The sequence below is a fragment of the Diceros bicornis genome, chromosome 16, assembly GCF_020826845.1.
Source record: "Diceros bicornis minor isolate mBicDic1 chromosome 16, mDicBic1.mat.cur, whole genome shotgun sequence".
In the NCBI taxonomy this organism is placed as follows: Eukaryota; Metazoa; Chordata; class Mammalia; order Perissodactyla; family Rhinocerotidae; genus Diceros; species Diceros bicornis.
Genome location: NC_080755.1, coordinates 38,975,662 through 39,000,039, shown reverse-complemented (window position 1 = coordinate 39,000,039; position 24,378 = coordinate 38,975,662). Strand labels below are relative to the sequence as shown.

At 40.4% G+C, this 24,378-nt stretch overlaps 1 protein-coding gene across 1 annotated transcript in view; it reads left to right on the top strand.

The window, feature by feature from the left end:
• The window catches only part of EPG5 (ectopic P-granules 5 autophagy tethering factor), a 111,159-nt gene that overhangs the window by 5,774 nt on the left and 81,007 nt on the right, over positions 1–24,378 (top strand). The window contains exons 2-10 of the mRNA XM_058557033.1: positions 8,071–9,015; positions 10,309–10,552; positions 11,448–11,584; positions 12,473–12,580; positions 13,464–13,537; positions 15,725–15,830; positions 18,017–18,131; positions 18,552–18,702; positions 21,573–21,728. Coding sequence (XP_058413016.1) covers positions 8,071–9,015; positions 10,309–10,552; positions 11,448–11,584; positions 12,473–12,580; positions 13,464–13,537; positions 15,725–15,830; positions 18,017–18,131; positions 18,552–18,702; positions 21,573–21,728 — 2,036 coding nt within the window. The remainder of the gene's footprint in view (positions 1–8,070; positions 9,016–10,308; positions 10,553–11,447; positions 11,585–12,472; positions 12,581–13,463; positions 13,538–15,724; positions 15,831–18,016; positions 18,132–18,551; positions 18,703–21,572; positions 21,729–24,378) is intronic.

The window sequence follows — 24,378 nt, the reverse complement described above, 5'->3', positions numbered from 1 at the left end:
CCCTGAATTCCATCTCCTGCAGATAACTGTTGGTAGCAGTTTGTTGTGTGTTCTTTAGATGTTTTCCCATGCATACACCAACACTCCAGGCGTATATACTCCGGTATATATAACTATATTGCAGTGTATAGTTAAGTATGTTTTTCTGTGTTTAGTAACATCTCTTCCATTTCTGTATAATTTCTTGATTATTTTTTCTCCTGTGGAATTGTTTTAAAGTTGGTTCTCTACCTATATGTAATTTATATGGAGATCAAATATAAATAGAGATTTTGCTTAATTTCCTGGCCATTTTTAGTTGTAAGAAACATGTCTTTTGCTTAAAATAAAATTATATAAGTACTAATTTTTGCTGACATGACATTGTTACCACACAAAATTGGGGTTCTTTTGTCTGATGCGCATAAATGGCCAATTAATTATGGCATCAGCCTTTGGGAAAAGAGATCAGCTTTATTCTGCGAGATCAACCTGCAGGGCGACAGGGGCCATATGCCCTCAGATCTGTCTCCCCGCTTCAGGATTTGGGGTGAAATTTAAGAGGTTAGGGAGAACAGGCTGGCATGTGGAAATGGTGGCAGGACAGGCTTTGATTGATGGGCTTCAAGCATTTATAGTAAAGTTTTAAACATTTATGACAGAGTTCTAAACATTTATGATGAGGTTCTAAACTTTTATGATAGGGTTCCAAACATTTATGATGAGGTGGGGAAGGTATTTTAACACCCGATCTTCCTGAATGAGGGACCTCTTGCTTCTGATCAGAGTCCGACTTTCAAGTTCTCTTTGTGTCCTGGTCGTTTGGTTCCCGATCTTTGGTTCCATGGTCATTTCAGGTCAAGATTTCTTCTTCTGCACGTGCTCTGGCTATGTGACTTTGCACATTTTCTGAAAGATAGTTTTTTTTTTTTTTTTTTTTGGTGAGGAAGATTAGCCTTGAGCTATCAATCGTTGCCAATCCTCCACTTTTTCTTGAGGAAGATTGGCTCTGAGCTAACAGCTGTGCCCATCTTCCTCTGTTTTATATGTGAGATGCCTGTCACAGCATGGCTTGATAGGCAGTGTGTAGGTCTGCACCCAGGATCTGAACCTGTGAACCCCAGGCCACCAAAGCGGAGCGCGTGAACTTAACCACTATGCCACCAGGCCGGCCCCTGAAAGACAGTTCTTAATCACTCTGTTGATAATTGACGGGGGCAGTTGAACTGGTCCTGGAGGGCCCGTGATTACAACTTGATATTCATGGAGTTCTGTCTGAATTTTATTCTGTACATTATTATATGTACAGAATGTTCTCCTATATCTTTATCTCTGGTTAACTCAAGTAGGCAAAGTAATTGGCAGCTGGCTTTTTTATTTTTAAATAAAAAATTTTGTATTTTAAGTGTAAGAATAGATTCAGATTTTGGTGTAAAATTTCAGTTTCCTCCGAATTCATTGGATATTCCTTCTGCTTTCTGAGAGGCATTTAAAAATAAACTTCTGAATGTGCCAGAGCACATGGTAAGTCTAAATATTTGTTGAATAATTCCATAATTTCTTCATCTTAGAATTCTAATACATAGGACAGAGCTTAGCACACAGTTGGTACTCAATAAATTCTTGTGAATTATAGGTTATCAGTATTGTCTCAAGAAACATTTATTGAATACAGTGTCAAAAATCGGAGGCAGATCAGATTCAAAGACATAAGATGCAGTCCTTGGCCTCAAGGTGCTCGTGGTCTATTTGGCAGTGAGACAAGATAAAGATAAATAACCATGTGTGGTAGCCTGTGACCAGGGCCAGATGACAAGTACATATTGCAAGAGTTCAGAGTAAAGCATGTGCGGAAAGGTTGGTGTGGTCATTGAAGATTTTGCCTGGGGACAGGATTGGAACTGAGTCATTAAAGGCACTGAATGCCGGAGTTGAGAGTCGGTCTTTTGTTAAGTGGAGAGCCGTGACTGTTTTTGTGGTGTTTAGAGCAATGTTTTAGGGACACCAATCTTAAAATGGTGTTTGGGATGTATTGGTGGTGGGGCAGAGGCTGGAGGCTTGGAGGCCATTCAGGACCTGCTTCCCTATTCTGTGCTTTGCAGTGGCGAAGTGAGCCACAGGGAGTTCACCACTGCTCCTAAGGCTGGCGTTGATCTCAGTAAATCCCCTCTCCCTCCACATATGCACTCCAGAGGCCCTGCCCCTATTCTGGGATCTGTGAGGGGAAAGCGTCAGGCTTTTGCCACCAGCTGAAACAGTTGTGCTTCCCGCAGTTGTCCATCCTTCCCTCCAGCTTGCCTTCCCTGGCCTGGCTAGTCCATTTGAAACAAAGCACCAGCTTCTCTCTCCTTCCCTCCACCTCCTTCCTCGAGGCAACTCCAGGTGTAATTCCTCTTTGCACCTAACTTCCCTAACAGGCACAGGTGAAGAGTTTTCTTTGGTTTCCCTTTTGAAACCCAGAGAAGCACTGAGTTCTGTCTCCAGGGAAAATGAAAGCCTAAACAAAGGCTTATGTGTTCTGGGAGGGGCTAGGAAATTTTAAAAAATTCTTTAATTGATTATCTAACCACATTATCTGTTGCTATTATTATGGCTATGATTATTCCCAGGAATGTAGTTCTGCTGGAAGTGGCAAGTTTGGGAGTAGCTGCTGGAGACTTCATTTTGTTTAGTAGAGGGGAAGAATTTGAAATTACAAGGGCAGTCTTGGAGTGGAGAGAGAGGAGGTGATGAGGTAGGGTCAGAGTGGGGCGAGATGGGACAAAAAGAGGTTAGGAACTCTCTGAGGGACAGGTTGGAGAGGAAGGCTTGGGGTGGCCTGTGGGTTGGAGGAGGCGTGGTGGTTTGCTGTGCCTGCCTCTGGCTCCTGGTCTTCTCTTCCAGTTAGCGTTTAACACCCCCACAGGTCCCTTACAGCTTAGGAAAAGGGAAATAAAAATCTTCTTCCTCTAGTCCACATTCCAGTCTTTACTTCCTTCCTTTTCCTTTATTTCTCAACTCTAAATTTCTCATTGTTTTTTATTTATTTTTATTATTTTTAAATTATTTTATTGAGGTCATAATAGTTTATAATATTGTGGAATTTCAGGTGTACAGTATTTTTGTCAGTCATCATATATAAGTGCCCCTTTACCCTTATGCTCACCCCCAACCCCCTTCCCCTCTGGTAACCACTAATCTGTTCTCTTTGTCCATGTGTTTGTTTATCTTCCACATATGAGTGAAATCATATGGTGTTTGTCTGTCTCTGTCTGGCTTATTTGCTTAACATAATACCCTCAAGGTCCATCCATGTTGTTGCATATGGGATGATTTTGTCTTTTTTATGGCTGAGTGGTATTCCATTGTCTATGTATGTACCACATCTTCCTTATCCAATCATCAGTTGTTGGGCACTTGGGTTGCTTCTGCATCTTGGCTGTTGTGGATAATGCTGCAATGAACATAGGGGTGCATAAGTCTCTTTGAATTGTTGATTTCAAGTTCTTGGGGTAAATACCCAGTAGTGGGATAGCTGGGTCATATGGTATTTCTATTTTTAATTTTTTGAGAAATCTCCATACTGTTTTCCATAGTGGCTGCACCCGTTTGCATTCCTACCAACAGTGTATCTTGTCTTTGTTTTTAAGAGCTTTGTTGAGATATAATTCACACACTATTCAATCCACCTGTTTAAGGTGTATAATTCAGCGGTTTTTGGTATGATCATAGGGTTATGTAGCCATCACCACAGTTAGAAACGCCCAATTATTTTTCATAGTGGCTGCATCATTTTACATTCCCACCAGCAATGTATGAGGGTTCTAATTTCTCTACTTCTTGCCATCACTTATTATCTGACTTGAAATACTCATCTTAGCGGATGTGACATGGTATCTCGTTGTGATTTTGATTTGCATTTCTCTAATGGCTGAGCATCTTTTTATGTACCATTTGTATATCTTTGGAGAAATGTCTATTCAGATCCTTTGCCTATTTTTAAATTGGGTTATTCATCTTTTTATTATTGAATTACAAGAGTTCTTTTTTTATTCTGGATATAAGCCCCTTATAAGATAAATGATTTGCAAATATTTTCTCCCATTCCGTGGGGTTGTCTTTTCACTTTCTTCATGATTTCATTTTCAGCGCAAAAATTTTTAGTTTCTATGAAGTTCAGTTTAGCTTTTTTTCTTTTGTTGTTTGTGCTCTTCGTGTCATTTCCAAGAAGGCTTTGCCTAACCCAAGGTCATTAAGATTTACTCCTATGTTTTCTTCTAAGAGTTTTAAAATTTTAGCTCTCACATTGTGTCTATGATCCTTTTTGTAAATGATATAAAGTAAGGTTTCAGTTTCGTTCTTTGGATATCCAGTTGTTAGCACCATTTGTTGAAGACTGTTCTTTCCCCATTGTTTTGTCTTGGCACTCTTATTAAAAATCAGTTGACCTTAATTGTAAGGGTTTATTTCGGGATGCTCAATTATGTTCCCTTGATCTGTTTGTCTATCTGTATGCTAGAGCCACACTGTCTTTATTACCGTAGTTTTGTAGTACGTTTTGAAATTGCAAAGTGTGAGATCTCCAACTTTGTTCTTTTCAAAATTATTTTTTCTATTCTGCATCCCTTGCATTTCCTTATGAGTTGAAGGGTCAGCTTGTCAATTTCTGCAAAAAAAGCAGCTGCGATTTTGATAGGAATTGTGTTGAATTTGTATATCAGTTTGAGGAGTATTGCCATGTTAACAATGTGTGATCTGATCCATGAATATGGAATATGTTTACATTTATTAAGTGTTTAATTTCTTTCAATAATGTTTTGTAATTTTCAGAGTACAAGTTTTACATTTCTTTTGTTAAGTTTATCCCTAAGTATTTTGTTCTTTGTTCATTATAAATGAAATTATTTTCTTAATTTTATTTTCTGTTTGTTCAGCTCACTAAAATTTGGCCTCTGCGCTTGTTACCACACAAAATGGAGTTCTACCTGATGCACATTAAAAAATCAATTAATTACAGCATCTGGGAAAAGAGATCAGCTTTATTCTGCAAGATCGGTCTGTGGGGAGATGGGGTGTGTGCCCTCAGATCTGTCTCCCGGATTCAGGATTTGGGGTGAAATTTAAGAGGTTAGGGAGAACAGGCTGGCACGTGGAAACTCTGGTGGGACAGATTTTGATTGGTGGACTTCAAGCATTTATGGTACGGTTCTAAACATTTATGGTAAGATTCTAAACATTTGTGCTACGGTTCTAAACATTTATGGTAAGGTTTTAAACATTAATGGTAAGATGGGGAAGGAATTTTAACACCAGATCTTCCTGAATGATGGACCCATTGCTTCTGATAAGAGTCCGACTTTTAATTTCCGGTTGTGTCCTGGTCGTCTGGTTCCATGGGGAGGAGAATCTTTCATTCCAAGGTCATTTGAGGTCAAGATTTCTTCTTCTGTGCCTGCCCTGGCTACATGGCTTTGCAAATTCTCTGAAAGACAGTTCTTAATCACTGTGTTCATAAGAGATGGAGTGTGTTCACACTGGCTCTAAATGGGCTCGTGGTTACCCCCGACCAGTATGCCAGCATTTCTCTCACTGTGGAAACCATTGGCCTCCCTCTCCTAATTTTCTCTTTCTGACCTAACAATCTAACAAACCTATTTATTATAGCAGGTGTGCTAAACATCATTGCAGTGTAATTGGACCCACGTTTTCATTTTCTTAGAAATTACTCATATAATGCTTTTCTGTTATTCATAATTTTAGGCAGTTGGACAAACTGGTTTGTATGTACTGTGTGGCTGATCTCTGAATCTGATATCCACAGTTCACAGTGTGGATTAAAGTAATTTTGGAGGGGCATGTTGCTTCTTGAATAACTACGATTTGTAAATATTTGGTAGCCGTATTCATTACAAGCAAGCTGACCTCAAATTCTATTTCAAAGACATTTATCTTTTCTTCCTAATATTAGGAAGAAAATGTCTTACTTTTTTGGCTATTTATTTGTCAACTTTTTTTGTGTGTGTGAGGAAGATCAGCCCCGAGCTAACATCCATGCCAATCCTCCTCTTTTTGCTGAGGAAGACTGGCCCTGGGATAATGTCTATGCCTATCTTCCTCCACTTTATATGGGACACCGCCACAGCATGGCCTGACAAGTGGTGCCTCGGTGCACGCCCAGGATCTGAACCCCGGCCGCCAGCAGCGGAGTGCAAGCACTTAACTGCTACGCCACGGCGCTGGCCCCTATTTGTCAACTTTTTTTGCTGGACGCTTGCTGGACAGCATAATTGAAAATCACTGATAACTTGTGTAACTGGTATGTTTGCCTTCCATAAAATTTCATAGCAAAAGGGAAGTATTTGAGTGAGTCAGTCATTTTTTTAGTTTGTTTGAATGTAACAATTTTATGTAAATTACTTTTATGTAACTTTTTTCTTTATCAGCCTGTCTTCCTATGTATCTAGTTTGTGTGTTCATGCCTGAGATATTTTTTTAAAAAACTATAATTCACTTTATTTTTTTAGGTGTTAACTTTTTTTGGTTCTTCATCTTTGTTTTTTGGAGATAATTTTGGACTTAGTGTAAAGTTGCATATAAATACAGAGAGTTCCATATATCCTTCATCCACTATACTCTTATATTATCATCTTACATAACGATAAATTCTATGGCATAGAACATTTATCATGACCAAGAAGTTAATGCTGGTACAATACTGTTAACTAAAATATAGAACTTACTTGGATTTCAGCAGTTTTCCCACTAATGTCTTTTTTCTGTTCCAGGATCTAATGCAGGATCCTACATAGCATTTAGTTGTTGTGTCTCTGTAGTTTCCTCCCGTCTCTTGATAGTTCCTTAGTTTTATCTTTTCTTTGACCATAACACTTCATTTATTTTGTAGACTATCCCTTAATTTGGGGTTTTGTCTGTTATTTTCTCTTGGTTAGATTGAGGTTATACATTACTGGAAAGGATACTGAAGAGGTGCTAGGCCTTCTAGAACATCATAGGGACACGTATTACTGGTGATATTAACCTCGATCACTGGTTAAGGTATTGTCTGCCAGGATTCTCCACTGAAACTTACTGTTTTTCCCTTTGTAATTACTAAATATTTAGGAGATACTTTGAGACTATGCACATATCCTGTTTCTGCTTAAATTTTCACTCACTCACTTTAGCATCCAGCAGTAGACCTTGCCTGTGGCAGTTATTATCGTGGTGTTCTAATGATGATTTTCTGTTCTTCTCATTCCATCTGCGTTTATTGGAATTCTTCTGTAAGGAAGAGTATTGCTTCTTGCCCATTTTATTTATTTAGTTATCAGTATAGGCTCATGGATATTAATTTTATGCTATGAGTGATTATCCAGTACTATAGTTACTTATTTTATTGCTCAAGTTGTTCGGACTTTTCCTACCTGAGTTTTGAGTGAATATGTTTGTCCAGATAAAGACAAACCTATTGAGGCCTAAGGTACTTGGAGATTGTTTTGTGTCACTTGACCTCTAGCAGAATGGAGAATGACCTAATTAAGACTTTCCTCCTCCGTTCTTGAATCATAATTTGCTGCTTATTTTCATGTCTTTCTTTTTTTTTTTTTTTTTGTGAGGAAGATCAGCTCTGAGCTAACATCCATGCCAATTCTCCTCTTTTTGCTGAGGAAGACCGGCCCTGAGCTAGCGTCTATTGCCAATCCCCCTCCTTTTTTTTTTTTTTCCCTTTTTCTCCCCAAAGCCCCAGTAGATAGTTGTACGTCATAGTTGTACATCCTGCTAGTTGCTGTATGTGGGACGCCGCATGGCCCGACAAGCGGTGGGTTGGTGCACACCTGGGATCCGAATCCGGGCCGCCAGTAGCGGAGCGCGCACACTTAACTGCCAAGCCACGGGGCCGGCCCCTTGATGTCTTTATTGGGATTAGACTAGTGAATCTCCCAAATTCAGCATACTCAAAATTAAATACAAAATATGAAACACATTCTTATCAAGTAAATTTAGGTTCCATTTGTTAAATGATAAAATTTAGATTTTATATACAATTTAAAAATTCTTCACTTTGAAAGCATCAATTATTATGTTATTTCACATTATAAATCTTGTTTTTAGGAAAAGAAGAAATATGAAACCCTTCGGAGGGAAGAGTCTGATGAAGTCTCCCTTCCAAAACCCTCCAGAGAGCTGGAAATCCCTCCTCCAGCTTGTGAATTCAAAGGAGAACAACTGAAGGTGTTAACTGATTCCCAGTTCCCGAATGATGCCAGTGGACAAAATGAGAGTGAAATGTTTGATGTACCACTCACCTCCTTAACTATAAGCAATGAAGGGTCCCTGATGTGTAACGCAGAGACCCTAAAGGAAGGGGAGGAGATCACAGCCTGTATTGGGGATGATGCAGGCCAGCTGAAGGTTGATCCTGGAGACAATGTTGGAGCCAAAGTAGAAACCCCCAAGAACTTTACAGAATTAGAGGAAAATAAATTGGTACAATGTGGACCTTCTGAAAGCACACTGCAATCTAATTTTTCTTATACTCAGCAGGAAATAGAAAATTTACAAGTCATAGAAATTCAGAGTAGGAAAGAAGACAACCAAGCCTTGAGTCTTTCTTCAGAGGTGCTACAAAGTGTTGGCTTGCAGAGTTCTTGTGAAGCCAAAGACATTTTTCAGTCACCTAGAGTGAAAAAACTGTATCCTCAGTTGCCAGCTGAAATTGCTGGAGAAGTGCCAGCTTTGGTGGCAGTGAAACCCTCACTTCGTAATGAGCGACTCTACCCGGAGCTCCCATCTCAACCTGAACTAGTACCATTTACTAAAGAACAGCTGAAAACCTTTGAGCCTGGTTCATGGCTAGAAAATGTTGAGTCATACTTAGAAGAATTTGATGGCATGGCTCATCAGGACAGGCATGAATTTTATGAGTTGCTTTTGAACTACTCACGATGTAGGAAGCAGTTGCTGCTGGCTGAAGCTGAGCTGCTTGCTCTAACGTCTGATTGCCAAAATGCTAAAAGTCGACTATGGCACTTTAAGGATGAACAGTTGTCTGTACAGGTATATTGACTAGTGTTCTGTAAAGTGTTCAGGAGCCTGGGGAATTTGCAGTGGAACTGCTGTTTCTGTGATGCCATTGAGGTCTGGAGTCTGCTCCGTATACCCTGATCCTTACACCCTTAAGACACTGACCCTGTCTTAGCTCAGAGTAATACAGTACAGGAATCACAGGGTCGGGTGCCCACAGTGGCTGAGCAGGTAAAGTGGAGAAGTGAAGCAGGCTGAGTGGGATGGTGGTCATTGGGTAAGCTCATGCCTGGTCCAGTGCGGGCAGCTGCTCTTGTGTTCTAGCTGATCGTTGTTGTGAGGTTGTGTTGGTTCAGCATTGCCACATCTTATAATTTTCTAAGAGAAGCTAGAAATCTGGATTTTTATGTGAGGGATCCTGATTTGTAAATGTTGGCAACTAAAGCCACACACACTCACACACACACAGTAGAGGCCAAGCAAGTCATGTCTCCAGGTCAAATTCAGCCCATGGACCATGTAGATTGTGACCAGGAACTTCCAATGGGTAGAGAGGGTCAAGGAGAGGATGATCCATGGAACAAGGTCAAGAGGAGATGAGGAAATAGAGAAGGCAATAAGATGTGACTCTGGAGGCCAAGATGACCATCAGGAAAGCCACTTCCTAGTGGCTTGGGAGGGATGCCATTCTTGACAAGTTTGACAGTGAAGGGACGCTGGAGGAGATATCAGGGAGAAACATGTGATTTCCCCCGTCCCTAATCCTTGTTCGTTGGGAGGCCTGTGTATCTCTCTCTGTAGATAGAAAAGAGTCTCTGGGGAGGGGAACATTTGAAAATACTGAAAGAGAGAGGATAGAATCAAGAACAGAGCTGGAAGTGTTAGTATTGGAAAAGAGAGAGGTTTCTTTCTTTTGAGCAGAATCACAAAGAATGATGAGGGTAAGGTACAGAGATATTTTGAGGTTTCTTGAAGTTGTGGGGATATCACGTTGACTTCAGTGTTTGTAAAGTAGAAGGTAAGATCATCCAATCATGAGAGTCTTAGGGACGAGTTCTATTATTTTTTTGAACCTTCCCCCACTGACTTGTTCTTAGAGTTTCTCTTCTCTGAACTTGTGATGCATTAGTGATTGGCATTATACCCTTTGGCACCTGATTATATATTCTATTTATTGTTCTCTGTGTGGTAGTATTGTTCACCTCAACATGATTTATAAGCTCTTTGAAGGTAGTACTGAAGCCTATGCATCGTATACCTGCTGCCTGATTATTTCAAGTGCAAAGAGTAACTGGTTTCATATTTTACCCTTTTGTCCACCACTAGGGTATCTGTGCAGATCAAGTGAAAGTTTCAGGCTATCATCGCTACCAAAGAGTAGAGATGAATGAAAATGCACTGGGGGAGCTAAAGAAGCTATTTGATGCCAAATCTGAGCACCTCCACCAGACCCTGGCTCTGCATTCTTACACCTCTGTGCTCTCGAGGTTGCAAGTGGAGTCTTACATCTATGCATTACTCAATAGTTCAGCTGTTCTGAGATCTTTAGCAATTCATCAGCAAGGCAAAGGTGTGTAAGTAATTGAAAGTCTCACTTTTTCTATTGGTCTGAAATGAACAAAGAATTGAGAGGTGCAGTCTGGTTGAATTGGCTGTGTACTAATTGGTATTATAAGGGACCGTTTGTGCTTGCTCTTTTACCTTGCCTTCCCCAATATAGGATCGAGATCTGCCTGAATAACATTTCTTGGGAGCAGTGCCAGGTCTCCCTTCCCCATGGCTGTCATTCTCTGCTTCTCTAGGAAGCCAAAGAGCTTGCTTTTTATCATTAATGTCCCTTACTGTCCTCATTTATGTGCTTGTTACCATGTCGAGTCCAAATACAGTTTTTGATTGTAAAACTGATACTCAGAATACTTTTTCATCCTCTCTCTCTTGTACTTTATTTTTGCTTGTCCAGTTTGTTGGGCTGTTTTATTTTATTTAATTTTCATCAGGGTATCTGTAATGTTCTGAATTTTTCAACTTATTTTGGGTTTTAAGAAATTAGTCTTTACTATGTGATGTGTTAAGTATTCATTATGTTAATTGAATTATGCAATTTTTATTTCTGGGAGAGACATTAGCATCATTTAAAGTCAAAAATCCTTCCTTCTCATTGTTTTCATAACTGATCAAAGAGCTGGGGCTAGGCTAGAGATCTGCTGATTTCTAAGTAAAAAATAAATTTTGATAAAGTTGATTTTCTCTTGCTTTGAAATACTTCACAAAGTTAAATGCTTTTTTGATTTATCTGTTTAGTAGAAATTCAAATATTTTGATGTAACTTGTCTTCTCGGATTTTTATCTGAACTAAAAATTTTGAAGAGGTATTTTTGTTTGTTTATTTTTAAGTGGAGACACTAAAAATTCTCCCTGGAACACTATTCATGTGGGACTCATTTAATCCTCTCTTTAATTTATAGCTTCTAAACAGACAGAAAGCATTCCCTCTGATCTGTGTCAGCTAAAGGAGTGCATTAGTGTCTTATTCATGTTCACTAGGAGAGTTAATGAAGATACTCAGTTCCACGACGATATTCTTCTCTGGCTGCAGAAATTGGTAAGGGAATAGAAATAGACACAGTAATCTTTCTTTTATTTCCCTGTTAATTTAAGAATTCTCTCTTATTTTTTCATCAGCTTCTTCAGCTAATTCATTTAATGGGTTAATTAGTGACATTTTCTTTGGTCATGACACTTGGAAATAAATTATACTTACCTAGTGCATTATTAAGCACAAAGTGCTTTTCTCTTTGTTAAACTTTAAGCTGAATGATCTTGGGCCTTCAGTTTAGGAAGAAAAGGAAAAGTGGGAAACATGCTAAATTTAAGACTAGATGCGTATTCAGAATATACTTATCTGATGTAAAAATTTTCCATATCATTTGTTTTTATCATATTATGTTTAATGTTGCACTTAGTCATACTTTTAAAAAAAATTTGAGGGAAAAAAGAAAGGTATCAGGACTTGGGAAACTTAGGGAAGAAGTTGGATGTGTTGCAGAGGGATGGTGTTTGTTTGTTGGTTGTTTCTCAGTAGGGCTGCCTTGGGTGCTTTTTTTAGGTTCATATTAGAGTTCTTAAATATGGGGTGACGTTCCAAGCATACTTATTTGGATTTGAGAAACGATTACAAACTGAGAATAGATTAAACTGCTTGACTTATGATTCATGTATGGCCAGGAACATTAGTGATTTGTAATTTGGCAGATAATAAAAATTGGGTTTGCAGAGAAACTACTTATGATATTTTTATCATAGTACTCCTAGATTCATAGGCCCCTGTGTGACTCTGTGGTGGAAATTCAACTTGTCGATAGTGTATCTTATGTCTGGTTATTCTTTTGAAAATTTCATGTATTTAAACGTTGTCTAAGTGACTTTACTAGACCCCTAGATACATTTTTCTTCTTTTAAATAATGAGAACATATGTCTGTCGCTGTTCAGGTATCAGTGTTACAAAGAGTTGGCTGTCCTGGAGATCACCTCTTCCTTCTAAACCATATTCTTCGATGCCCGGCTGGCGTTAGTAAATGGGCTGTTCCTTTCATCCAGGTATGATGAAAGGTCTTCTGATTTTGAGGGGGATGAAAGAGATTTTGTTAAACCTTTTTCCTGAAGAAATTGCTTTTTTAAAAAAAGGCTACTTAAAAAATATTGATATTTAAAATAAAATTCTTAAAATATATCCAGTATATATTTGTAGGAGTTTATATGCTGAAACTTGTTGGGCCACCCATAGTTGATGAAATTAAGATAGAATTGTAAAAGTTCAGTTGTAGTCTGGATTGGTAGGTTCAGTAGTATTTAATTCTATAAAATTTCTGTGCAGGAAGGCTTGCTAGGGCTTTTCTCAACACAGCTTCTTAAATTAGTCCACCTCACCTCACAGTTTGTACAGGTAAAAGAGAAACCACCAGCATCTCAAAGTTCTTTAATTTTAGCAGAGATCCGAGTCTGTGATCAACTCTCATATAATCAACTTAGGCATTGATTATGTGATTTATAGATTCTTTTCTCTGCTGCTTGCCTTTGGGTTGTTTTGTTACTCCTAGCAACCACTCAGATGGGTAGAAGCCAAGTGTATGCCAAGTTCAACTTCTCCACATTACCTTTTCTGTAGTATTTTTGGTGGCAAGAAGTTTGAATCTTTTTAGGTAGAAGAAGGATTTTTTTGTTCTGTTTTGTTTATCTTTGGATTAAAATAACAGTATTATCCTTCGTCCCATATTGTTACAGGTAATTGACGTAAAGTGCTCAGCTACCTGTGCACTTTGAGTACAGCGGAATCAGTACAGCTTCTCATTCTTGTGGATTAGGTGCCAGTTCCATCTTTGTTTTCGTAACAGCTCTCTTTGTCAGAATGCTAGTGAACTGAGATTGTGGATACTTGGGTTGTTGGTTTTCTACAATATGCCTTTTCCTTTTCTGATTTCAGATCAAAGTGTTGAATAACCCATCAGGGGTCTTTCATTTTATGCAGTCCCTTGCCCTGCTAATGTCTCCTGTCAAGTAAGTGTCAAATAGCTTTGCAAAGTATAAATTGAAATGCTTCTTTCTATCAAAGGATTGGCTTCCTAAACTGCCCAGATCCAAAGAACTGCTAAGAGAAGTGTCAGCATTTCAGAATTGAACATTGCAGATTTTCTTTGGGTTTGGTACCCTTTGTCCCAAAGTGATCCTATTAACTGCCTATGTATAAACCACTAACCTGTTTTGGATCCCCCTTTTTAGTGGGTTTGCCTCTCCTGTTATACATGTTATTGTGAAAGATGCCATGGGGAGACAAAAAAGATCATCTGCTCCTTAGAAGAAGAGATTTAGTGGCAGAGGGAAAAAAAAAAAAAACAGAGATTTAAGTGCTATATTGTGAGGCTAAGGTTGATGCAATAGAAATGAAGAGAATAAGGGGAGTAGGGTGGAGTAGTCAGAGAGGGCTCCAAGTGAATGAGCTGGGTTTGAAGACTGGATGGGATTTCCATAGGAGAGAAGGATTGGGGAGGGCACTGTAGGTGGGGAGAACAGTGAGCAATGGCCCAAAGTACAGTAAGGATGGCTGTGCAGATGACAGGTAGGAGAGCAGCTCAGCTGGAGTGAAGGGGTGTGTGGGAGATGTTAATGAAGATGAATAACTAGGATGAGGTGGATTACAGAAGGCCTTGACATTAAGACAGAGGGATCTAGACTTGATTGTATGTATTGTAGCAATTGAGCGTTTTTGAACAAGGGTAAAAGTTGTATTTAAGGAAGATTAGGATGGACTGGAGGCAGAAGATGTGCTTCTGCTTAACTGAATTATAGTTACAGATGTCTGGCTCTCCTGGCTCTGAAACCCAACTCATCATCAAGAGGGTGCATCGTTAACTGGGGGAGTAGGCAGAGTCTGTGTCTAGGTGACCTTGAGCAATGTTGCTACCACCTGCTCTCGGTCCTGGAAAGCTTATCTGCCTCCATGCCTGAATTGGGGAAATGGTGGTGGAAAAGAGAAAGAGGGGAACCTAAAGGTCATCTTCCCAGGAAAGGATTAAGTAACTGACTAACTAAGGAAAATGTGGGAAAGGAGTGGTTCGGACATAACTCTATAGATTCCTGAGTCTGAGTGACTGAGAGGGTGTTGACAGCCCTAACAGACCAAAAAGGCAGAAAGGAGAGCTGTTTTGTAAGGGGGAAAGTTTGAGGTCATTGAGGCATGCAAGTGGACACATACAAGTGACAGATACCAGTGGACATTTGGAGCTTCAGGATTGAGCTCCTTGGGTGGAAAGGGCAGCACTAGAGCTACAGAGCCGGAAGTCATGGAAGAAATTCCTGGTTCAAGGAAGAAATGGATGAGTTTTCAGGGTCAGGCCAGAGAAGGGGTAACAGGGAACTGAGAACCTGGTTGTGGTTAAAGAGGAAACTTCTCTGGTTACACCTACTCATCAGATCCAGTCAACACCTTGTGAAGCCTGACTGGCAGGAATTCTCCCCAATTCCTCTCTCTCGCTGCCTGGATACAGGGGGCTGCTCCTACATGTGGTAGATATGATTTGACTTAAAAATGTTTTTGCATTTAGAAGTACTTTTTTGCCCTAAACAAGCTTCTGCATTACCTGTGTATTATCCTTTTCTGTTCAAGAAAGCATGTTTCCTAAAGTTGTCTGCCTGGCAACACTTCGTAAGCCTGGTTAGAGTTAAGGCACTGCAACAATCCATGTCTGGGTATTGATGGCACGCTGTGTGCGGGAGCTGTGCCAGTATAACTGCTTTTCTGCAATTACTTCCATTACTAATTCAGAATGGTCAAGGTCTCTACACCAAAATTAGTGAGGTTTTAGTCTCCTTGAATTTTAGCCAGTTCTTATTTCTTGTTTACTAATTTAAATCATTTGAAGATTGGGTCGATGTCTGACTCTTCCTCAGGGTGAGTAGATGATCCAGAATGCACACACATGAGCTGTCTCTGTTTTTTGTTTTTTTTTTTCCCTTTTTCTCCCCAAAGCCCCAGTAGATAGTTGTATGTCATAGTTGCACATCCTTCTAGTTGCTGTATGTGGGATGCCGCCTCACCATGGCTGCACAAGTGGTGCGTCGGTCCGTGCCCGGGATCTGAACCCGGGCCGCCAGTAGCAGAGTGTGCGCACTTAACCGCTAAGCCACGGGGCCGGCCCCCGGGCTGTCTCTGTTTATGTCACTGAAGTGATTTCTCTTGTCCTTTAGAAATCGAGCAGAGTTCCTGTGCCACATGAAGCCCAGTGAGTGGAAGGCGGCCTCCTCGGGGCCTGCATCTGGGACGTGGACACTAGTAGATGAGGGAGGAGAAGAGGTAACTCATCATGTCTGCATTATTTTGGTTAATCATTTTTGAGCCCTTCTTATGTGCCAACTATTGTTCTTAGCACTTTTCACATATTATCCCATTTAATTCTCCCAACAATCCCATGAGGCAAGTACTGATGTGATTCCCATTTTACAGATGAGGAAACTGAGGTGCAGGGAGGTAAAGGAATTTGCCCCAAGTCATTTGGTCATTAAATGGCAGAGCCTCTGGAGCCTGTGCTCTGAACCAGTGTGCTACGCTGCCGCCCTTCTCTGGAATATCTTCCTATTCAGCTGGGAGAATTTGGAACCTGGAAATATTTTCATATTGTATAAAATTTACATTAGGATTTTCTTTTATGTAGTAACAAGTTTCTGGGCGTGAGATCTCACCTGCAGATAACCTGAGTCTGTGTAATAAAGAGCTGGGGCTTACCAAGGTTCTCCCTTAACTCTTATAAACTCTTATCCAGATCTTCTCATTTGAAAGGTAGAAGATGGTTCTCTATTTTTGGTGAGAATTTAATGATCAAAATCCATTCTTGAGGTAACACTCATTGATTTTTCTTTCTACTGTACACATAGTGTATTTGTAAGGAATTTTTCCTCCAGCTAGTTATCACGCCTAGTGCTTTTTTATGGTCCAAGTTCTGATTTGATATTCTTGTCCAGGATGGCCAGCCACCAGATTTATTAAAAGTTGTTCTCTTGAAAAGAAGTTGAAAGTTTGCAATGGACAGTTCTCAGAACGACAGCCATGTCACCTGTGGGGATCACGTCTGTGTATTTACCCACGTGCTCATGCAGGAACAGGGACCCTCTTCATACTCATTTTACTCTTCCTGGGATTTGCAGTAGGTGGTGAGATGGTGGTAAATGAGGTGGATGTGCAGATGTCTTTGCTAGAGACTGCACAGTCATCCTGAAGAGAGCTTCTCAGGACCTGGTGCAAGTTGGTCTTTTAAAGATTATGGTGGAGCATGTTTTGTTTCCCCAAGAGTGATCTCTCCTGAGAGAGAAGTCTTTTTTTCTGGTAGGTTTCCTGCATTTAATCTCAGAGACAGATAATGATTAAGGCCCCTGTAGTGGTGTGTGGCTCCTGGTTAGCACTCACTAAGTACTGAGTGAATTCAAGAGCTTGGGGAGCGGATGAGAATATTGAGTGTGCTGTTGATGAGAAAAGGCCTTGGGGAGGAGGGCTCTCTGGATTATCCACATCAGTGGTTGCTTGACACTAGGTGTATTTTAGAACTACCTGGGCAACTTAAAAACCTTGCCCAGGCCCACTCCCAGACATCCAAACGTTTACAAGCCTCCCTGGTGATTCTAATGGACAGCGAGAGTGGAGAACTACTGCTCTAAGTAGAGTTTCTGAGGCTCTTGTTTGTTATCCATCTAGGACACATAAGAGGGCAAAAATGAGTGGTTTAAGGAAATTACGAATGAATTACATTAGTCCCTGTTGAAGTTGAGGTGATATGTTCTTCAGGATCTCTGGATCCTTTTACAGCATTCCCTTTTGAATGTAGCGTATGTTAGGACACAAATCAGTTTGGTTTCTAAGGTAGCTTTAGTGCACTGTATCAAAGAAAAACCCCCAAAGATTTCTCCTATATAATCCCTGTGTATGATCACTGTTATTTTTGTCCTGCTTTCAGCAACACTAGTTGACAACGGAACTTCAGTTATCCATAGCAAATGCTAATTGCTCCTTTAAAAAATTTTTTGTTTGTTTATTGATGTATAATTGCTGATTGCTTCTTGATACGTCAGTTGAGTACTACAGTAGACCTTGATTTGGGGGCAAGAGACTAGTAGCTGAAATAACTTGGACTGTAGGACATGGTTCTTTAATTGATGTTGTCAAAGCACTGAGCTTTATAGTAAGATACCCACTCTATAGGAGTTTTTTTAAAATCTTCTTTGGGATGGAAATTTAATGAGAGCAGTTTCAGCCACTGAAGAATGGACATGACCCAGATACACATAAAATTGTGCTCACAATTTCAGGGGATTTACAGCCTGCTATGGAACTGATACTATACATCTCTGTCCTGGAGGAGAAGTCCATGAAGACTCATGAGAATACCACACGTGTACCATTGAGACCTGTGATAATTTGGTTCCTGTAACTATAGACCACAGTGCGATCTGATCAAATCAGCTGATATGATTTTGTATCTTTTCCCTTAGGATGAAGACCCTGAGACCAGTTGGATTCTCCTTAATGAAGATGACTTGGTTATCCTTTTATCACAGTTTCCATTTCATGAACTCTTTCAATATCTTCTTGGGTTTAAAGCAAAAGGTAGACTAATTTCTTTTGTCCTATGTGAAATGGGGTGGTGGCAAGCTCAGACAGAGGAACTCAGCATCATCTTATGTCTTGTGCAGGCTCCTGATTCAGGTTCATGTGCCTGGCCATACTGTACAGAGATGATTGCATCGCACCTTGCTGAGGCTTCCTTTCTCTTGTGCTTCTATTTCCTAAGTGCTTAGATGCACAAAGGCTCACTAGCTTGCACATTGCCCAGCTTTAATAAATTGTCTTAATTTTGCACTTTGTCTCAAGTTTCCCATTTCACGTTGACATTGGAGCCAGAGAAGTGGAGATTGTTAATTTGTCTTCATCTTGGCTGTGTTTCCTCATTGAGGTATTTCCACCTGTATCCTTCAGTGTTTTTCTGTTGTCATTAAAATTTTTTCCTTTCTTCTGATTAACTTCTAGGTGATTATTTACCTGAAACAACAAGACCTCAAGAAATGATGAAAATTTTTGCCTTTGCTAACTCGTTAGTGGAACTTCTGGCTGTGGGGTTAGAAACCTTTAACAGAGCACGCTATAGGCAGTTTGTGAAGCGAATTGGTTATATGATCAGGTAACGCTGCTGTTGGTGCATCCATTTCTATTTGCTTTCACCCTGGTCAGGCACAGATACTGCATAATTGGGATGATGGACATTTTAGTGTATACTTCAGGTCTTATTTATCATAAAAGTAAGAATTGTTTTTTTTTTTTTTTTTTTTTTACCATCTACCAGATGAGAATTCTATAAATGCTTCCAGTCAGAGTATTTGGCTAGTTATCTCAAATTTAACTGATTTGCTAGATAGTAATTGTTCTTGGAGTCAGGATCCTCAAAGCAGCTGCTGGGTTGAACTTGGCCAGAGAAACTGAACTTGGTCAAGGAAAATGCGGGCCCTTTCCTCTTCCTTTGCTCTCTCTTTTCTTCTGCCTCCTAGCTTTTGCCTGGAAAGTGTCACTTAGCTATGGAAAATTGGCAATAGCTGTTTGCATCGTTTCCTTGTTTTTTCTCTTATTTATTCTTATTCTAATTACTGTTAAATACCATTTAAGGAAAGCTGCAAAGACTTCATCAGTGGCTACTATATTTGAACTGAGAAAACATTATCATTTATTTGAATGAGAAGTGGGTTTATGTTTTTATTATCAAGTGTGAATACATTCTGAGAATACGTACTGCTTTTGCTTGAATTAATTTTATGTCCTCTTTTCTGCATCATCGATTTTTCTGTCTTTACTGGTCATTCTCTGCAGCATATAAATATGCTGTTATTTCTTCCAACCTTCCTTTCCTCCAAAAAACCATAATACTTCTCCCCCTCCCCACTTTTGTTTCCAAAACAAAATTGATTTTAATTAATTTATTTTAGATGTATTTCCATCAGGTTTATAAAGCCAAGTAAATGATCATAGGATGCACTGAAAGGCTGGGGGTCACTTTTAAGGTTTAGAGAAAGCCTTTGGTAGAGGATAATGAAAATGAGGTGGTGGGAGGAAGGATGGCTGGTAACTTGGAGAGTAATATCTTAAAAGCTAAAAGCCTATCTATTTATTATCAGAAGTCCAGACATTCATTTTCTGATTCTGCTTGGTAAATATGATTATTATTTCTTTGTTTTCCATCTGCTTACTTCTCTTTGTATCTATCACAGATTCTTCTCATACTTGCCACGTGTAGAACAATTTTTCACAAGGTCACTCTCCTTAGGTTATCTGTTGGTTCCAGTTTTTTCCCTCCATTCACGCTTGAACTCTCCACAATCAGGCTTTTCCCCCCAGCACTACCCAAACAGTTCTTAAGAATGAAGGTCGCTAATGAACTTTGTGCTACGAATCGGTGGCAAGTTCTAAGTCTTCATCCTGCTTTACATCTCGCACATAGTTCACATAGCAGCCTTTCTCACAGTTGATCACTTTCCCCTCAAAACATTTTCTCTGCTTGGTTTCCGGGATCCTACACCCTCCTGGTTTTTCCTCCATTTCCCTGGTTATTCATTTTCTGCCTCCTTGGTTGTTTCATTGTCACCTCCCAAACTTCTTAATTTTGGAGTGCCTCAGTCCCTAGACCTCTTTCTTCTCTTTATCTGAACTTGCTTCTTGGGATCTCATCCATTTTCATGTCTTTAAATGTCATCTGAATAACTGTGACAATTCTCAGAGTTATATTTCCAGCCCGTACCTCTCTCGTAAGCTTGTATATCCAGCTGCCAACTCAGCACCTCCACTTGGATGACTCACGAACATTGCAATTTAATATTCCCAAAGTGAACTCACTCTTCCCGCCTCCCAAACTGCTCCTCCCATAGTCTTCCCAATTTCAGAAAGTGATAACTTTATTCTTTATTTAAGGGTCAAAACACCTTGTGTCATCCCTGACTTTTCTCTTTTATACCTTACATCCAGTGCAGCAGCCAACTCTGTCATCTCTGCCTTTGAAACAGCATCTTTCATCAAATCTAAGACACCACCAATTTTGAGGATGTATTTTGTATGCCACTAAGAAAGAAAAAATGCTGCCAAATTATGGCACGTCATCAATTTTGACGTACATTCCAATTGCAGAGATTAGTTAAAGTGTGAAAGAGGTGCATCCTTTTGAATCTATGAAACATGCTATTTCCGGAATCCAACTTCTTCTCAGCACCTTCACTCCTACCACCCTAGTTCATTCTTAGTTATTTCTCCCTAATTATCACAATAGCCTCCTGACTTATCTTCCTGCTTTTGCTCTTGCTCCCTGCCCCCAGCTTATTCTCACATCAACCACTGTTTCCTGTAAATGGTGAGTCATCTCATGTCACTTCTTTCCTCATGACCCTACGGTTCCCAATCTCATTCACAGTAAAAGCCACAGTCTTCACAGTGGCCTACAGGACCTGCATGGTCTAGTTTTCTGTCACTTTTCTGATTTCCTCTCCAGCTGATCTCCCCCTCACTTACTTTGTTTTAGCACCCTGGCTGCCTTGCTTTGCCTCCAACATACCGAACACACCTTGGAGCCTTCACACGGGTTGTTTCTTCTACCTGGATGCCCTCCTCTTCGATATCGCTGTGACTTCTTCCAGTGTTCACTCACATGACCCTCCTTAGTGAGGCCTTTCCTGCTCCAACCAGCACCCTTACACTGGCTTCCCCTCCTACCAACTCCAGAGAAACTTTATTCCCCTCTCTACTTATTTTCCTCAGAGTCGCTTATGACCATGTGACAGACTAGATATTTTACTTTATTTTGTTTATTATCTGTTTGCCCTCCACTAAATGTAAGCTCCATGAGGGTAGAGTTTGTTCCCAGTATTGAATTCCCTTCAGAGCCTGGAAGATGTTTACTGAACCTAGGTGTTCAGTAAGTATGTGTTGAATAAATTAATGCTTCAAATGTAATATAAAGATGCCCATATTGAGTACATTAACAAAAAGTGCTGTGTTGTCTTTCCTCATGCTCAGGATGACCCTTGGTTATGTGAGTGACCATTGGGCACAGTATGTGAGCCACAACCGAGGCTTGGGATTGGCTCTGCAGCCCTACTCCGTAGAGAAACTACAGGTTGAATTTGATGAGCTCTTTTTGAGAGCTGTCCTACATGTGCTGAAAGCCAAACGGTAAGAAGTATGATAATTGTTGAGAAATGGCTCCCTGGCTAGTGAGAGAGATTGGTGTGATAGTCATTAACTGAAGTAGATCTCTTATAATAGTGTATTTCATCTATTTCTTATCTTGGGCAAATTCATGGGCTTTAGTTTCCTTGTGTATAGTATTAACTGAAATGATCTCTTTTTCAGGTTTCTTTCAGTCTTAAAATAATCCAATTCTGATATCTCAGTTTTGCCACCCCTGAACTTTTGGGATAGCGTTGAGCAGGGGATGAATACTATGTCACACCCATCTCTGGTGCCTACAGTGAGGCAGAGTAGGCGCTCAGTACACAATATAAATGATTTTCTGATTTTATTGTTCAAGTTGTCTTACTGAGAGGGTTTTAAGGTCTAGGACTGTCATGGGTCCTGGTCCTCTGTCTTGGCTGTGTAAATGCTGTCTTCTGATCACTCTGTCTTTGCTGTTGCTTACAGCCTAGGATACATTTGAGGCATAGGCAGGGGCACAGCAGTGCACTGTGTTCCCTGAGCTTCTGGCCAAGTGTAGGAGTGAGTTGCTGCAACATTGTGCTCTCTGCCAGAAGATGTTTGCCAGCCTCCAACCCCACCCCGCTCCACTTGTGAACTGCCAGCCCTTCCCCACCTTTGCCTTCTGAACTGTCTACATTCCCTCTTGCCATGGGCCTCTTAGCCTCAGCCCCTTCTTTGTTGTATGTTGTGTAGTGGGTTTGAGTCTTGGTCTGCCATTTATTGTTACTTGACAAGTCACTTAATACTTGTGGTCTCACTTTCTTCATTTATAAAATGGAGATGATGATAATGATACTTCCTTTTCCCATCGACCTCGTGGATATTATGAGGATGCAATGTAGTAATATGTAGAAATACTTTTTTTTTGTGAGGAAGATCAGCTTTGAGCTAACATCCATGCCAGTCCTCCTCTTTCTGCTGAGGAAGACTGGCCCTGGGCTAACATCTGTGCCCATCTTCCTCCACTTTATATGGGACACCGCCACAGCATGGCCTGACAAGCGGTGTGTGGGTGCATGCCCGGGATCCAAACCCGGGCCACCAGCAGCAGAACATGCGCACTTAACTGCTAAGTCTCAAGGCTGGCCCCTAGAAATACTTTTTAAATCATAAAAGACTTTTCAAATGTAAGTGATAGTTCTTTTGTGGTTTTAGATGAAGAACAGAATAACTGCTTGCTTAGAGAAAGATTAGGACTCCTTGACTAAGTCTTAACCACTTTTAGGCACTCAGAAGGCATGGGTCTAAGATAAATAGAACATGGGCTTAAAAATTTATGTTTAGATTACTCTTGTTACACATTCCATATTGTCCATAAATTTGATATTCTCATGAGGTGCACCACATCCTGTGCAGAACCCTGCCAGGGGGTCAGTGCATAGCATCTGCCCACTGAAGCCGGAGTCTTGCTCAGAAGTCTAGCTGTTGTTTTTCAGAGTCTAGATCAGTGGTGGTTTGGGCCTCTGACAGCCTGGTGCCCCATAGATGTGGGTTAAGCATGCGCTATTTAATTTCTTTTTCTGTTTTCTCTTAAGCTTTGTTTATTTGTGATTTGTCAATTTGCAGTTTTGCCCAAAATACAGCGACAGTTTTGAGTGCCTCTTTGTTTTCTTTTAGATTTTTTTGAGATAAAATTTATATAAAATAAAATTTTGATAAGCATTGATTGAGTGTTGATTGTTTTCAACATGATGGTTTAGGGACAGGATAATTAAAATACAAGAGTCTAGGTTACATAATGGTTTATACAGAAGTAAACAAAACTGGTTTCTGCTCTCAAATTGCCATGGCTAGTATGTGTACATAAATTACAGTAACTTGAAGTGTTTCTCACTGTGTGCTTTAAGGACCACTTGAGTCTGCGTCACCTGAGGTGACTGTAAAAAGTACAAATTCATGGCCCCAAGAGGCTGGCCCAGTGGCATAGTGGTTAAGTTCACGTGCTCCGCTTTGGCGGCCCGGGGTTCGTGGGTTCGGATCCCAGGTATGGACCTACACACCACATCAAAGCATGGACCCCAGCTGTGACCTACAAAATCAGAATTTCTGTAGGCGAGTCTTGGGACTCTGCATTTTCCACAAAGTCTCCAGATGGTTTTTCTGCCTATTACAGTGTGAGAACCTGATAAAGGGTATGATCATGCGAAAGTCAGGTATGGATGGAATTCTGTGATAGAGCTGAGGAGGAGATCAGAGGAGGGCTTCACAAATGGGATGGCAGCTTGGAGGGAGGGAGCTCTCCAGCTTGTGCAGGAATGGTCTAATATTTTGAATGCAGATAGCGCCCTGGTTGGAAATATGGGGTCTGAGTCATATTGTGAAAGCCTTTGAATGTAGGGCTGAGGAGTTTGAACTTCATTCGGTGATGAGGGAAGAATCCCTGGAGGGCTTTGATTCCCCTCCCACCCACTGCACGTGTCTGTGTTGCACACACGTGCCTGTACACGTGTGCAGGCACATACATTCACATCTAAGTGGCCTCTCTATTGCCCAGGTCTTTAAAGGATCCTTGGTTCAAAACACAGCTCTGTCTCTTACTACCCTTTCTGTGCCTTGTAGCCTCATGTGTAAATTGGGGTAATATCAGTAAAAGTACTTACCTTGATTTTGGTGAGGATGGAATGAG